Source organism: Neoarius graeffei, chromosome 19, assembly GCF_027579695.1.
Source record: "Neoarius graeffei isolate fNeoGra1 chromosome 19, fNeoGra1.pri, whole genome shotgun sequence".
NCBI classification, from domain to species: domain Eukaryota; kingdom Metazoa; phylum Chordata; class Actinopteri; order Siluriformes; family Ariidae; genus Neoarius; species Neoarius graeffei.
In genome coordinates, this window is record NC_083587.1 from 57,232,346 (window position 1) to 57,245,955 (window position 13,610).

Genomic DNA, 13,610 nt, shown 5'->3' on the forward strand with positions numbered 1-13,610 from the left:
CTCCAACAGCCCCACTCAGCTTGACTCAGCCCAACTCGGCATGGCTCAGCCCAACTCAGCCACGTTGGTAGTGGAAAAGCGGCAATAGACACAGACAACCATTCACACTCACATCCACACCTACAGTCAATTTAGAGTCACCAGTTAACCTAACCTGCATGTCTTTGGACTGTGGGGGAAACCGGAGCACCCGGAGGAAACGGGGAGAACATGCAAACTCCACACAGAAAGGCCCTCGCCGGCCACGGGGCTCGAACCCGGACCTTCTTGCTGTGAGGCGACAGCGCTAACCACTACACCACCATGCCGCCCTGCACAAATTGTATTATTGTTATTTCTCATGTTCACTATAGACTGACTGAATAATCTGCCATGTTCTGTTATCTAAGGAGTAAAACAGTTTGATGTATGTGGTTATGGGAAACTAATCAATGATGCAGCTGTGTGAATAAAGCAGAGTGTCGAACACCACTTCGAAGTTGATTACTTTTCTATAACCGCATGTCTCCTACCACATTAATTTGGCAACATTTTACAAGTGTTTTGGTTTTTTTTGTTAGTTTTTCTGTGTGTTTGCGTGCAAGTTGTTACTATAGAAACAGGCATGTTTATTATAGCGGAGCCCCACAGGCATAGAGTGTGGCTACATAAAGAAACCCATCAAGTTGTTTTCTGATGGTTTCGGTCCTGTGCGTGCCTGCCACCATACCAGTGTTAGTAATTACCAGTCATACACACCGTCTAGTGGCCAGTGTTAAGCTAGTAAAGAAATAAAGCAAAAAAAAGTCTGGTTATGACACAAGAAAATTCTACAACCCAGAAACGGATGGGAGCTCTGCTTTTAGGCAGTGCCTAAATCTATATATTAAACCTGTGATTTGCTTTGTAGTGGCACTATTCTCAGAGCTGCTGTCTGAGAAAATGAATCGACACCTTTTTGATTCACCAGTCAGAACGGAGAGTTCAACAGCACTGTAGAATTAAAAAAATGATGTTAAAAGAATAGTATTGTATCAATGATAAAAAGATGGCTTTACTGAAATCATCCTCACCACAGTCCACGTTAAAGCTGGAATATAGTTTACATATTACATGACTTGTAAAAGTTTTTTTTTTTATCCGTTTTCCATTGTGAAGGGAATCCCCCCCCCCCCCCCCAATTTACTACTGTCTGAGCCAATGACGGTCAAAGTCAACCTGGATTGAAGGCAAGAATAATACATTTTATAATCTATTGCAATATACAATACAAATAATATAGATTTAGGCACTGCCTAAAAGCAGAGCTCCCATCTGTTTCTGGGTTGTAAAATTTTCTTATGTCATTGCCAGTCATCAGTAATTACTTATGACCTGGTAACTACTAACACTGGCCCCTAGGTGGCGTGTATGACCTGGTAATTACTAACACGGGCTGCTAGGCAGCATGTGGGACTGGTAATTACTAACACTGGCCCCTAGGTGGCATGTATGACCTGGTTATTACTAACACGGGCTGCTAGGTGGTGTGTGGGACTGGTAATTACTAACACTGGCCCCTAGGTGGCGTGTATGACTGGTAATTACTAACACTGGCCGCTAGGTGGCGTGTAGGACTGGTAACTACTAAAGGCCTCTGCATGCTCTTGCGACAAGGCTTTCGCAGATAGCTTTTCGCAGACAGTTGTAATTTATCATTGAGTGGGGAGTAATAGGCGTGCGCGATGTTATTCACCGCCACAACGCAAGGGGGCACGAAGTCGCGAAATTGCTAGGAGTAGTTGGTGGGTGTTGTTAGTGGAGTGTTTATCCTCCGGTTACTTATAATGACTAGAACTGGAGTCGTATAGATGTACGCATAGACATCCTGTGTCAATGGATGTACGTACTTCCTCGATCAACCGCTCTTCGTGCTGCTCCATTTTCGCTCGTGTTTTTAAAAATGGCGGTCGTGAAAACAAAACAAACCGGGAAAGTAGGGAAGCGGAAGTGCGTGTACAGCGGATGTAGAGTGGACTAATCAGAGCCCTCTTGTCTGCGACGCTGTCTGCGAGACTTCTGCAGTGGTCAGTTTTTGGGAGGTGCGCGCAGAGCGTCTGCGAAGGTGGGGGGGGCTACGCAGACGCTATCTGCGACGCCATCTGCGAGGACTGGGTTGTCAGCATAAATTGGCCTTAACACTGCCCCCTAGATGGCATGTATGACTGGTAATTACTAACACGGGCCGTTAGACCGCGTGCAGGACCTGGTAACTACTAACACTGGCCCCTAGGTGGTGTATGACCTGGTAATTACTAACACTGTCCCCTCGGCAGTGTGTATGACTGGTAATTACTAACACTGGACCATTCTGAGGCGTGTAGGACTGGTAATTACTAACACGGGCCGCTAGGAGGCATGTAGGACCTGGTAACTACTAACACTGTCCCCTAGGTCAGTGATTCTCAACCGGGGGTTCGCGGACCCCTAGTGGTCCGTGGTGTAATTGCAAGGGGTCTGTGAAAATAAAATATCTTTAAAAAAAATAAAAATTTTGTTCAAATGTGACTGAGACCTTTATCTAGCTAAACTACAGAGTTGTATAATATATAAAATATAAGATTTATACAAATATTTGCAGGAAGCTGATGTGGTAAAACTCATTAACTTGCAAGGTTCTGGTTGGCGCTCAAAATTAAGCTAATGTTACAAATGAAGCAGATGATAAGCACAGTTACACGAAGAAGAAGAAAAAGATGTTTGAACTTGATAAGATGGAGAGGTGGCTCAAATTAAAAAAAGAGACCGCTTGTTTTGGACGAAGCAGACACTGGGCCATCAGAAAAGAAAAAGAAAACAGAGCAAAAAGAGATTGTATAAAGAAGAATACGTCATGTTGGGATTTACTGCAACTGATTCAGACCCTCAGCAGCCTCTGTGTTTTTTGTTTTTGTTTTTTTTTTTTTTAAATGTGGAGAGGTGCTTTCTAACCATGCCATGAAACCGGCACACATGCAGCAGCATCTGAGCACCAGGCATCAATCGTCAGTGGGCAAGACTGCTGACTTTTTCACGCGAAAATTGTCCAAGTTCAAGGGGGCGCAAAATCACATGCGCGCCGCAAGTCAGACTTCAGCAACTTCCCTCCAAGCTTCTTACCAGGTAGCTTTGCTTGTCGCCAAAGCTAAAAAGCCGTACACGATTGCCGAGGAGCTAATTGCACCAGCTGCAGCTATCCTAGCTGAAACCATGGTGGATAAAAAAGCCGCGGATGCAATCCGGTCAGTACCGCTGTCTAACGACACTATATGCCACAGGGTGGATGAGATGGCTGGTGACATTGTTCAGCAGGTGACCGACAAACTGAAAGGAGCGGGATCTTTTGCGGTACAGTTAGACGAGTCTACTGACGTGAATAGAGAAGCCCAGTTGGTCATGTTTGCTCGTTTCAAAGATGACACAGTCAACGATATAGTTGAACACATCGTCTTCTGCAAGCCACTACCTGAAAAAAACACAGGTGAGGACATTTTTAATTTGATTGACTGTTTTTTTTTCACGGAGCACGAGTTGGACTGGAAGCGCTGCTCGCATGTATGCACAGACGGGGCAGCGTCTATGGCAGGTTGGCACCGCGGACTTGTCTCTCGCATCAGGCAGGTAAACCCCGATATCCAAGGCACGCACTGCATAATTCACAGAGAAGCATTGGCTTCCAAACGCATGAGCCCAGAACTGGACAGTGTTTTGACAGATGCTGTGAAAGTGATTAACTTCATTAAATCACGACCTCTCAATTCAAGACTGTTCCACAAGCTGTGCGAGGAAATGGGCAGTGACCATCATCAGCTGCTGCTACATACAGACGTACGTTGGCTATCAAGGGGGAAAGCACTACAGAGACTATTTGAACTGAGAGAGCAGGTGCACGATTTCCTCTCAGAGCATGGACATCCTCTGGCTGCTCAACTTGAAGACCAGACCTGGTTGGCTCACCTGGCTTACCTCACTGATGTTTTTGGCCGTCTGAACGAGTTGAACACAAGCTTGCAAGGTAATGACAAAACTGTTCTTCAGATGTATGATAAAGTTTCAGCATTCATGAGGAAAACTGACCTCTGGTTGAGAAGGTGTGAAAAGGGGGATGTCAGTAATTTCCCTCAGCTTAACTCTTGGATAGCTGACATGAAACAGAACATGAAGCAGAACATTTTGAAAACTGTAAAAATGCACCTGGCCAAACTGACAGCCGAGTTTGAATCCTACTTCCCAGACATTGAGGACATGTGTACTAGACTTGACTGGATACGCAGGCCGTTCATGCACAGCAGCATGGATACAGCACCAGAGCAACTCCATGAGAGCCTCATTGACCTGTCTTCAGACAGTGGCTTCAGACTGAAGTTTTCAGAGACATCGCTGACACAGTTTTGGTGCTGTGTGGAGGAGGAGTACCCAGAGCTTGCAAAAGAGGCTCTCTACCAGTTGCAGCCATTTGGGTCGACATACTTGTGTGAGGTCACTTTCTCAGCTCTGACACACATAAAGACCAAACACAGGAACAGAGTTCAACTGGAGAGAAGTATCATTACAGCTGTTGCCACTATTCAACCCAGGTTACAGAAACTCATGAGTGGCAGACAAGTGCAAGTGTCTCACTAATGCCGCTTTTCCACTACCAACGCGGCTGAGTCGGGCTGAGCCGTGCCGTGCTGAGTCGAGCTGAGCGGGGCTGTTGGAGTTGCATTTCGACTACAACCGCGCTGAACCGTGCTGGCTGGAAGTGGGTGGACACATTGGGTGGAGTTAGCGGAAGTGGGTGGATGTCAGGTGATGTCGTTAAGCAGCGCAAACAGTGACATCAGTGATCTTTTAAGCGGTAGTCTCACGACCCGAATAGTAAACAATAAACATGGAGGACATGGAGTCGTTAGTGTTGCTGGTCTTGGTGCTGTGGCTTGTTGTCACCGACAACACCAACAGATGCTGGCAAGAGCGTATAGATGAGGCAAGGCGCATAAGGCTTCAGAAATTCTCGTAATTCTTCTTCTTCCGGGTTTGTGGTGTTTACAGATCCCAGCGCGCTCGTGGAGCGTGTGTGGGCGTGTGAGGACACTCCTCCTCACCAATCAGTGCACAGGGGAGTGTCTGCTCACGCCCCCAGCCTCACTCGGCTCGCTTTGGCTCGCTTCAGCCCCACTCCAAAACGGTGCGAGTTTTAGGGGCTAAGCAGGGCTGAAGCGAGCTGAGTCGTGCTGGTTTTTGGTAGTCGAAACGCGAGCCGTGTCGGGCTGAAGCGAGCTGAAGTGAGCTGAAAAAGGGTAGTGGAAAAGGGCCATAACAGTTACACAGCACACCTCACTACACCACACCCAAGTGACACAAAAACAGAAGTGAGGATGCTTTGCTTTGATAACACACACACACACACACACACACACACCATCTGCCTCTACAGATAAAACCAAGACTTAATTACATAATTTATATTATATTATTGCTTAATTATATATTCTATTCATTGAGATTTCATACTTGTTTGTTTTTGTTCTTGAAGAGTGCATAAATCTGTTTCATTACATTCATATTTCTGAAAGCTACGATATAAAAGTTCTGTTTTGTTACATAATGTTCAGAAGATGCTGCATAAAATTTATGCAGATAGGATATTTATGCCATAAATATCCTGTTTTGTTACATATTTCTGGAAACTATGCTGCTGTGTTGTGAATAGAGTGAATAAATGCCATAATGCAATTTAAAATGCAGTTTCTGCTGTTTCTATCAAATTGCACCCTAGCCTCCAGATCGGGTGGGGGGGGGGTCCTCAGGGTCGATCAGAAATATGCAGGGGGTCCAGGACCCCAAAAAGGTTGAAAACCACTGCCCTAGGTGGCGTGTATGACCTGGTAACTACTAACACCGGTCCCTAGATGGCGTGTATGACTGGTAATTACTAACACGGGCCGCTAGGTGGCGTGTATGACCTGGTAATTACTAACACTGTCCCCTAGGTGGCATGTAGGACCTGGTAATTATTAACATGGACCGCTAGGAGGCGTGTAGGACTGGTAATTACTAACATGGGCCGCTAGACGGCGTGTAGGACCTGGTAATTACTAACACTGGCCCCTAGGTGGTGTGTAGGACTGGTAATTACTAACACGGGCCGCTAGGTGGCGTGTAGTACCTGGTAACTACTAACACTGTTCCCTAGATGGTGTGTATGACCTGGTAATTACCAACACTGTCTCCTAGGCGGCATGTAGGACCTGGTAATTATTAACATGGACCGCTAGGAGGTGTGTAGGACTGGTAATTACTAACACGGGCCGCTAGGCGGCGTGTAGGACCTGGTAATTACTAACACTAGTCCCTAGGTGGCGTGTATGACTGGTAACTACTAACACTGGCTACTAGGTGGTATGTATGACTGGTAATTACTAACAATGGCCACTAGGTGGTGTATGTGACTGGTAATTACTCTCACTGGTATGGTGGAGGCCCGCACAGGCCCGAAACCATCAGAAAACAACTTGATTGATTTCTTTATGTATCCACGCTATGCCTATGGGGCTCCGCTCACACGGGCCAAAGCTCCACTAATAATAATTAAAATGTTGCACATTATTGAGAGGATGTCATTTAGATAGGCAGAATTTTTGAACATTTGGTCTGTTTGAAAGGTTTTATTTACATCGAGACCCTCTGTCTATCTGTCTCAGATCCGAGTGAAGCCTGACAACACTGGTGTGGTTACGGATGGCGTGAAACACTCGATGAACCCTTTCTGTGAAATCGCGGTGGAGGAGGCCATCAGGCTGAAGGAGAAGAAGCTGGTGAAGGAGGTTGTGGCTGTGAGTTGTGGACCTCAGCAAGTGCAGGTGATGCTCCTTCAGCATATCTAACAAATGTTCCATCAAATCCCTGAAATCCCTTTTTTCTGTTTAAGGATGTGGTATTTGTCTGGGACTTAGAATGAGTGCTTTATTAAAGGTGCACATGTTTGGCGACACTGTTATTATAAGACTAAGTTAATATAAGCCCAGATTTGACTTGCAGTCAGTATTAGACAGTGTTAGTAATTGCTGCAACACAAACTATATGGTTTGTTAAATACCTCGGTGTGATCCAGATTGGCCTGTTCCCATTATATCCATTTCTTCCCCCCCCCCCCCCCCCCCCATAACATTTTAAGTCATAAATATTTTTGTTTACTTGTATCTGTTTCTTGTATTTTCTTGAGGTTTTAAATCGAACCCATTTTGTGAACTAAAAATTTTTAATAAAGGCTGTCTAGCTATATTTTTGCAACATTTAGTAAATCATAGAGCAGGTGATATGGAACAAATAGTAAATTATATTAGTAAATGTTCTTTAAAAAGTACTTCAGTAGCTTTTTGGTGAAGATAATTTGATTTAAAAAAATAACTTCCTTTGTTATTTTTGGAACATACAGTACATCCAAGAAAGTTTTAAGGAATTTTTGTACTTTTGAAAATACGTATATGGAGAGGGGAAGAAAATTAATGAGTAAATCTAATTTCTGAAACAGTTCTGCTTCAGAGTAGAAAGAATAATTGAGCTACATTCAATACACTGTCAGCAGAAGGAATGAAGAAGAAAATCTCAGGCCTGTAATAGTCTGTAGTTTGATTCTGAGGTGTTTTTTTAAATTAGATTTTGTCCGATCCACCAGTGTGTTTCACTGTTCTGTGTTTCACAACATTACCGTGGTAGAAGAATGTTGACATGTTTACTGCACCCCATTAAAGCTTCCCAGATGCACCATGTACAACATTTACTGCGACAAACTGAAATTAAAAACATACAATTCCTGACACCTTCACGTCATCTTTTATTTTATTTATCGAGTTGGATTTGAGCAAATTTATTCATAAATCATTTGTTCCAGCGTTTATACAAGAAATTTAGTATTAATGAAAAATCTCACTTAAAAAAAGTGGTTTTCTTTCCTATTGTACTCTACTCTAATCAGATCATATACAGTGGGGAAAACAAGTATTTGATCCCTTGCTGATTTTGTTGGTTTGGCCACTAATAAAGACTCGATCAGTCTGTAATATTAATGGTAGGTGTAGTCTAACATGCTGAGACAGAATATCACAAAGAAAATCAAGAAATCGACTTTAAAGAATTTGTGTTTATTTATTTGCATTTTATTGAGGAAAATAAGTATTTGAACCCTCTTGCCAAAAGGACTTAGTACTTTTGTGGCAAACCCCTTATTAGCAAGCACAGAGGTCAGACGTTTTTTGTAGTTGATGACCAGGTTTCTGCACATATTAGGAGGAATTTTGGTCCACTCTTCTTTGCAAATGACCTCTAAATCATCAAGATTCCGTGGCTGTCGCTTGGCAACCCTGAGCTTCAGCTCTCTCCATAGATTTTCTATAGGATTCAGGTCCGGAGACTGGCTGGGCCACTCCATGACCTTGATATGTTTCTTCTTCAGCCATTTCTTGGTTGCCTTGGCTGTATGCTTTGGGTCATTATCCTGCTGGAAGACCCATCCACGACCCATTTTAAGCTTCCTGGCAGAGGGAAGGAGGTTTTCACTTAGGATTTTACGGTACATGGCTCCGTCCATCCTCCCATTGATACGGTGAAGTAGCCCTGTGCAGAAAAACACCCCCAAAGCATAATGTTACCACCTCCATGCTTGACAGTGGGGATGGTGTTCTTGGGGTCATAAGCAGCATGTCTCTCCCTCCAGACACGACGGGTTGAATTGATGCCAAAGAGCTCAATTTTGGTCTTATCTGACCATAACACCTCCTCCCAGTCACTCTCCAAGTCATTCAGATGTTCATTGGCAAAGTTCAGGCGGGCCTGCACATGTGCTTTCTTAAGCAGGGGTACTTTGCGAGCACTGCAAGATGTTAGACCATTGCGGTGTAGTGTGTTACCAACTGTTTGCTTGGTGACTGTGATCCCAGCTGCTTTAAGATCATCCACTAACCCTGCCCGTGTTGTATTAGGTCTCTTTCTCACCGTTCTCATGATCCTGGAAACCCCACGAGGTGAGATCTTGTTTGGAGCCCCAGACCTAGGTCGATTGATGATCATGTTGTGAGTCTTGTACTTGCGCACAATTGCACCAACAGTTGTCACCTTAACGCCCAGCTTCTTGCTAATGGTTTTGTAGCCCATACCGGTCTTGTGCAGGTCTACAATCTTCTCCCTTAAATCCACAGAAAGCTCTTTAGTCTTTCCCATGTTGGAGAGTTTGGAGTCTGACAAACTGATAGATTCTGTGGCCAGGTGGCTTTTATACAAGTCATTAGTGATATCAGGTGTCTTCAATTTAGGTGACAAGGTAATTTGGAGAGTCTGACTTGTCTGTATTAACAAGAACTCTTGATGGTTACTAGGGGATCAAATACTTGTTTCTCAATAAAATACAAATAAATTAATATAGATATTTAAAAGTTATTTTCTGGATTTTCTTTTTGATATTCTGTCTCCACATGTTAGAATACACCTACCATTAAAATTACAGACTGATCAAGTCTTTCTTAGTGGGTAAACCAACAAAATCGGTAAGGGATCAAATACTTGTTTCCCCCACTGTAACTTAGATGGATTACTGTTTTTTTTTTTTTTTTTTTCTCTGTGGAATAGACCATTGAGTTTTTAAATTTCTTGTTTTTGTTCAATTTACAGCATTTAGCAGATGTTCTTATCAACAGTAACTTCCAGAAGTGCTTTAGAGTCTCGATCAAAAAAACGTATCCTCATACTGGGTTCACTCAGGATTAAGAGCACCATCAGGGAAACTTTGTGAAACCTAGTTATTTTTATCCGCCACTGACTGAAAGGCCCGAAGGGGGATTATGTCATGGCGATATTGGTCTGTCTGTCTGTCCGTCCCAGGAAGGGTTCTCACCTTCTGAAGTCAGCTCCTCTCACAATTTTTGGAGGAGTTTCACGAAACTTGGCAGGATTCTTTGTTATATGTCGGTAATACGCTTATTGTAATTTCGTTCAATTCAGTCGCATTTTACCAGAGTTACAGCCCTTGATTAACAACCTTGTACTTTGACAATTTCATGAAGGTGCGCTCGCCTTCTGACAACGACTCCTCTCACAATTTTTGGACTAATTTCTTGAAGCTTGGCAAAAGGCCTTGTTATATGACGCTAATACGCAGATTGCGATTTAATTTGGTTTGTGAAAATTTTACCAGTTTTGACCCTTGATTAAATAACTGACAGTTTCATGAGGGTGTACGTTCTTCTGAAATCAACTCCTCTCACAATTTGTGGAGGAATTTCACCAAACTTGGCTAAAGGCTTTGTTATATGACAGTTATATGCATAATATTGAAATTTCGTTCAATTTGGGCAAATTTTCCCAGAGTTATGCCCTTGATTATTAGCAAACTTGTACTTTGGCATTTTCATCAAGGTGTGCTTGCTTTCTGAAATCAACTTCCCTCACAATTTTTATTATCCCCTGCTGGCTGAAAGGGGATTATGTTGTGGTGATGTCTGTCCTTCCCAGGAAGGGTACTCACCTTCTGAAATCAACTCCTCTCTCAATTTTTGGAGGAATTTCACGAAACTTGACAGGATTCTTTGTCAGTAATATGCGTGTTGCAATTTCGTCCAATTCAGTCCCATCTTACCAGAGTTATGGTATAGTTGCCAGCAGGGGATATTGTGCTCTCGGAGCACTCTTGTATATGGGTCCATCTCAGAAACTGGTCTCTCGTTTGGGACATTATGGTCAAAAAATAAATGTTCTAATTTTTTTTTTTTTGCATTTACCTAACACTCAATGTTTCTTTTGTCATGTTTAATAAGAATAAAGATAGTATCTTGTTTTATCTGGCCTCCACTGTGGAAAATTTTTTTGATTACAATTCAAATGCTTTTGTAAAATTGATTTACATATAAAATAACTACAACCCCGATTCCAAAAAAGTTGGGACAAAGTACAAATTGTAAATAAAAACGGAATGCAATGATGTGGACGTTTCAAAATTCCATATTTTATTCAGAATAGAACATAGATGACATATCAAATGTTTAAACTGAGAAAATGTATCTGTAGCAGTTCGTAAGGGTGGAGCACAGAAAAGACGGCAGGCCAGAACTAAGTTCCCCAAGACAACTCTTTACTTAGTACTTTTCAGTCTAATTATTCCCTCTCTCAGACACACACACGAGTCCTCAGGTCAGGGGGAGCCTCTTTCCTCTGCTCTCTCTCTCCTTATATAGGGCGTGGTCACTGGGGAAGACACACAAACACAGATTAACCCACATCAGGTGCAGTGATTCTGCTACTTACCTTCCCTGACTCCACCCTCCGGTCACAGACCAACGGTTGACCACGCCCCCGCTGCCACAGTATCATTTAAAGAGAAAAATTAGGTGATTTTAAATTTCATGACAACAACACATCTCAAAGTTGGGACAAGGCCATGTTTACCACTGTGAGACATCCCCTTTTCTCTTTACAACAGTCTGTAAACGTCTGGGGACTGAGGAGACAAGTTGCTCAAGTTTAGGGATAGGAATGTTAACCCATTCTTGTCTAATGTAGGATTCTAGTTGCTCAACTGTCTTAGGTCTTTTTTTGTCGTATCTTCCGTTTTATGATGTGCCAAATGTTTTCTATGGGTGAAAGATCTGGACTGCAGGCTGGCCAGTTCAGTACCCGGACCCTTCTTCTACGCAGCCATGATGCTGTAATTGATGCAGTATGTGGTTTGGCATTGTCATGTTGGAAAATGCAAGGTCTTCCCTGAAAGAGACGTCGTCTGGATGGGAGCATATGTTGCTCTAGAACCTGGATATACCTTTCAGCATTGATGGTGTCTTTCCAGATGTGTAAGCTGCCCATGCCACACACACTAATGCAACCCCATACCATCAGAGATGCAGGCTTCTGAACTGAGCGCCGATAACAACTTGGGTCGTCCTTCTCCTCTTTAGTCCGAATGACACGGCGTCCCTGATTTCCATAAAGAACTTCAAATTTTGATTCGTCTGACCACAGAACAGTTTTCCACTTTGCCACAGTCCATTTTAAATGAGCCTTGGCCCAGAGAAGACGTCTGAGCTTCTGGATCATGTTTAGATACGGCTTCTTCTTTGAACTATAGAGTTTTAGCTGGCAACGGCGGATGGCACGGTGAATTGTGTTCACAGATAATGTTCTCTGGAAATATTCCTGAGCCCATTTTGTGATTTCCAATACAGAAGCATGCCTGTATGTGATGCAGTGCCGTCTAAGGGCCCGAGTAGACCCCGAAGCCGTTTGTTTTCAGGATAATGGCTGGCTGATGAAATTATTGGCTGGCTAGCTGACTCAGCCAAAACCTTAATGGCTGCTGCAGCCACCAAAATGTTTATGGCTACAAATGGCTGATACTGGACGTCACTGTGTGGCATATATCCGGGCAAACGGATCAAACAAATGGGGGGAATAAATAGCAAATTACCACAGGTCCCCTGGTCTCTTACTTCATTGTAAATATAAATCTAGCAAGATTGTAGTTCAATGCTAATAATAAACTAATCTGGATTGTTCGAGGAAGGCATCTAGCTATCTACTCTCACTAGCAATGACCAGTGAAGGACTGGCAGATATCTTACTATGATGAAAGTAGAGTGGTGGAGTACTTTTTTTTTTTTTTTTTTTTTTTTTTTTTTATCAATCTCGAAGTATGTGAAACAAACAAAAAAAAATACCTTTACACTTTCCCTCAGCAGCGGCAAAGAATGCAGCCATCTCGTCGATATCGGAGTTGATTGATGCTCTGGGTGGGTTCCCGGGTTCCCCAGTGTATCGTGGTAACGGTGTGAGGGGCGGGAAGCCAGACAGGTAGTCACAATGGCAAGCTTGTGGTGGCTCTCTGTGCTGTGATATCAGTTCTAAATCTCTACAGTGTATGCCTATACGTCTCTATTGTGTTACTACTAGTGTGTACAGTTGATCATGTTTGTGTCACTTTTCTTGTAGCTCATGATGTGGATAAACCCATTATTTGATGTACACAATTCTTAGTGGCTCAGCCAAATTTTATTAGATAGCGGCTCAAATTGGCTTACAAAATTATTGGCTGGCGGCGGCTCAAATTCTAAATGGCGGTTTTATCGGCGCCTGGCGGCGGCTTCGGGGTCTAGGCCCGAAGATCACGGGCACCCAGTATGGTTTTCTGGCCTTGACCCTTACGCACAGAGATTCTTCCAGATTCTCTGAATCTTTTGATATTATGCATTGTAGATGATGTGTTCAAACTCTTTGCAATTTTACACTGTCGAACTCCTTTCTGATATTGCTCCACTATTTGTCGGCGCAGAATTAGGGGGATTGGTGATCCTCTTCCCATCTTTACTTCTGAGAGCCGCTGCCACTCCAAGATGCTCTTTTTATACTCAGTCATGTTAATGACCTATTGCCAATTGACCTAATGAGTTGCAATTTGGTCCTCCAGCTGTTCCTTTTTTGTACCTTTAACTTTTCCAGCCTCTTATTGCCCCTGTCCCAACTTTTTTGAGATGTGTTGCTGTCATGAAATTTCAAATGAGCCAATATTTGGCATGAAATTTCAAAATGTCTCACTTTCGACATTTGATATGTTGTCTATGTTCTATTGTGAATACAATATCAGTTTTTGA

The 13,610-nt window shown here is 43.1% G+C and overlaps 1 protein-coding gene across 1 annotated transcript in view; it reads left to right on the forward strand.

The window, feature by feature from the left end:
• etfb (electron transfer flavoprotein subunit beta) overlaps window positions 1–13,610 on the forward strand; it is a 49,185-nt gene that overhangs the window by 1,547 nt on the left and 34,028 nt on the right. The window contains exon 2 of the mRNA XM_060900954.1: window positions 6,684–6,842. Coding sequence (XP_060756937.1) covers window positions 6,684–6,842 — 159 coding nt within the window. The remainder of the gene's footprint in view (window positions 1–6,683; window positions 6,843–13,610) is intronic.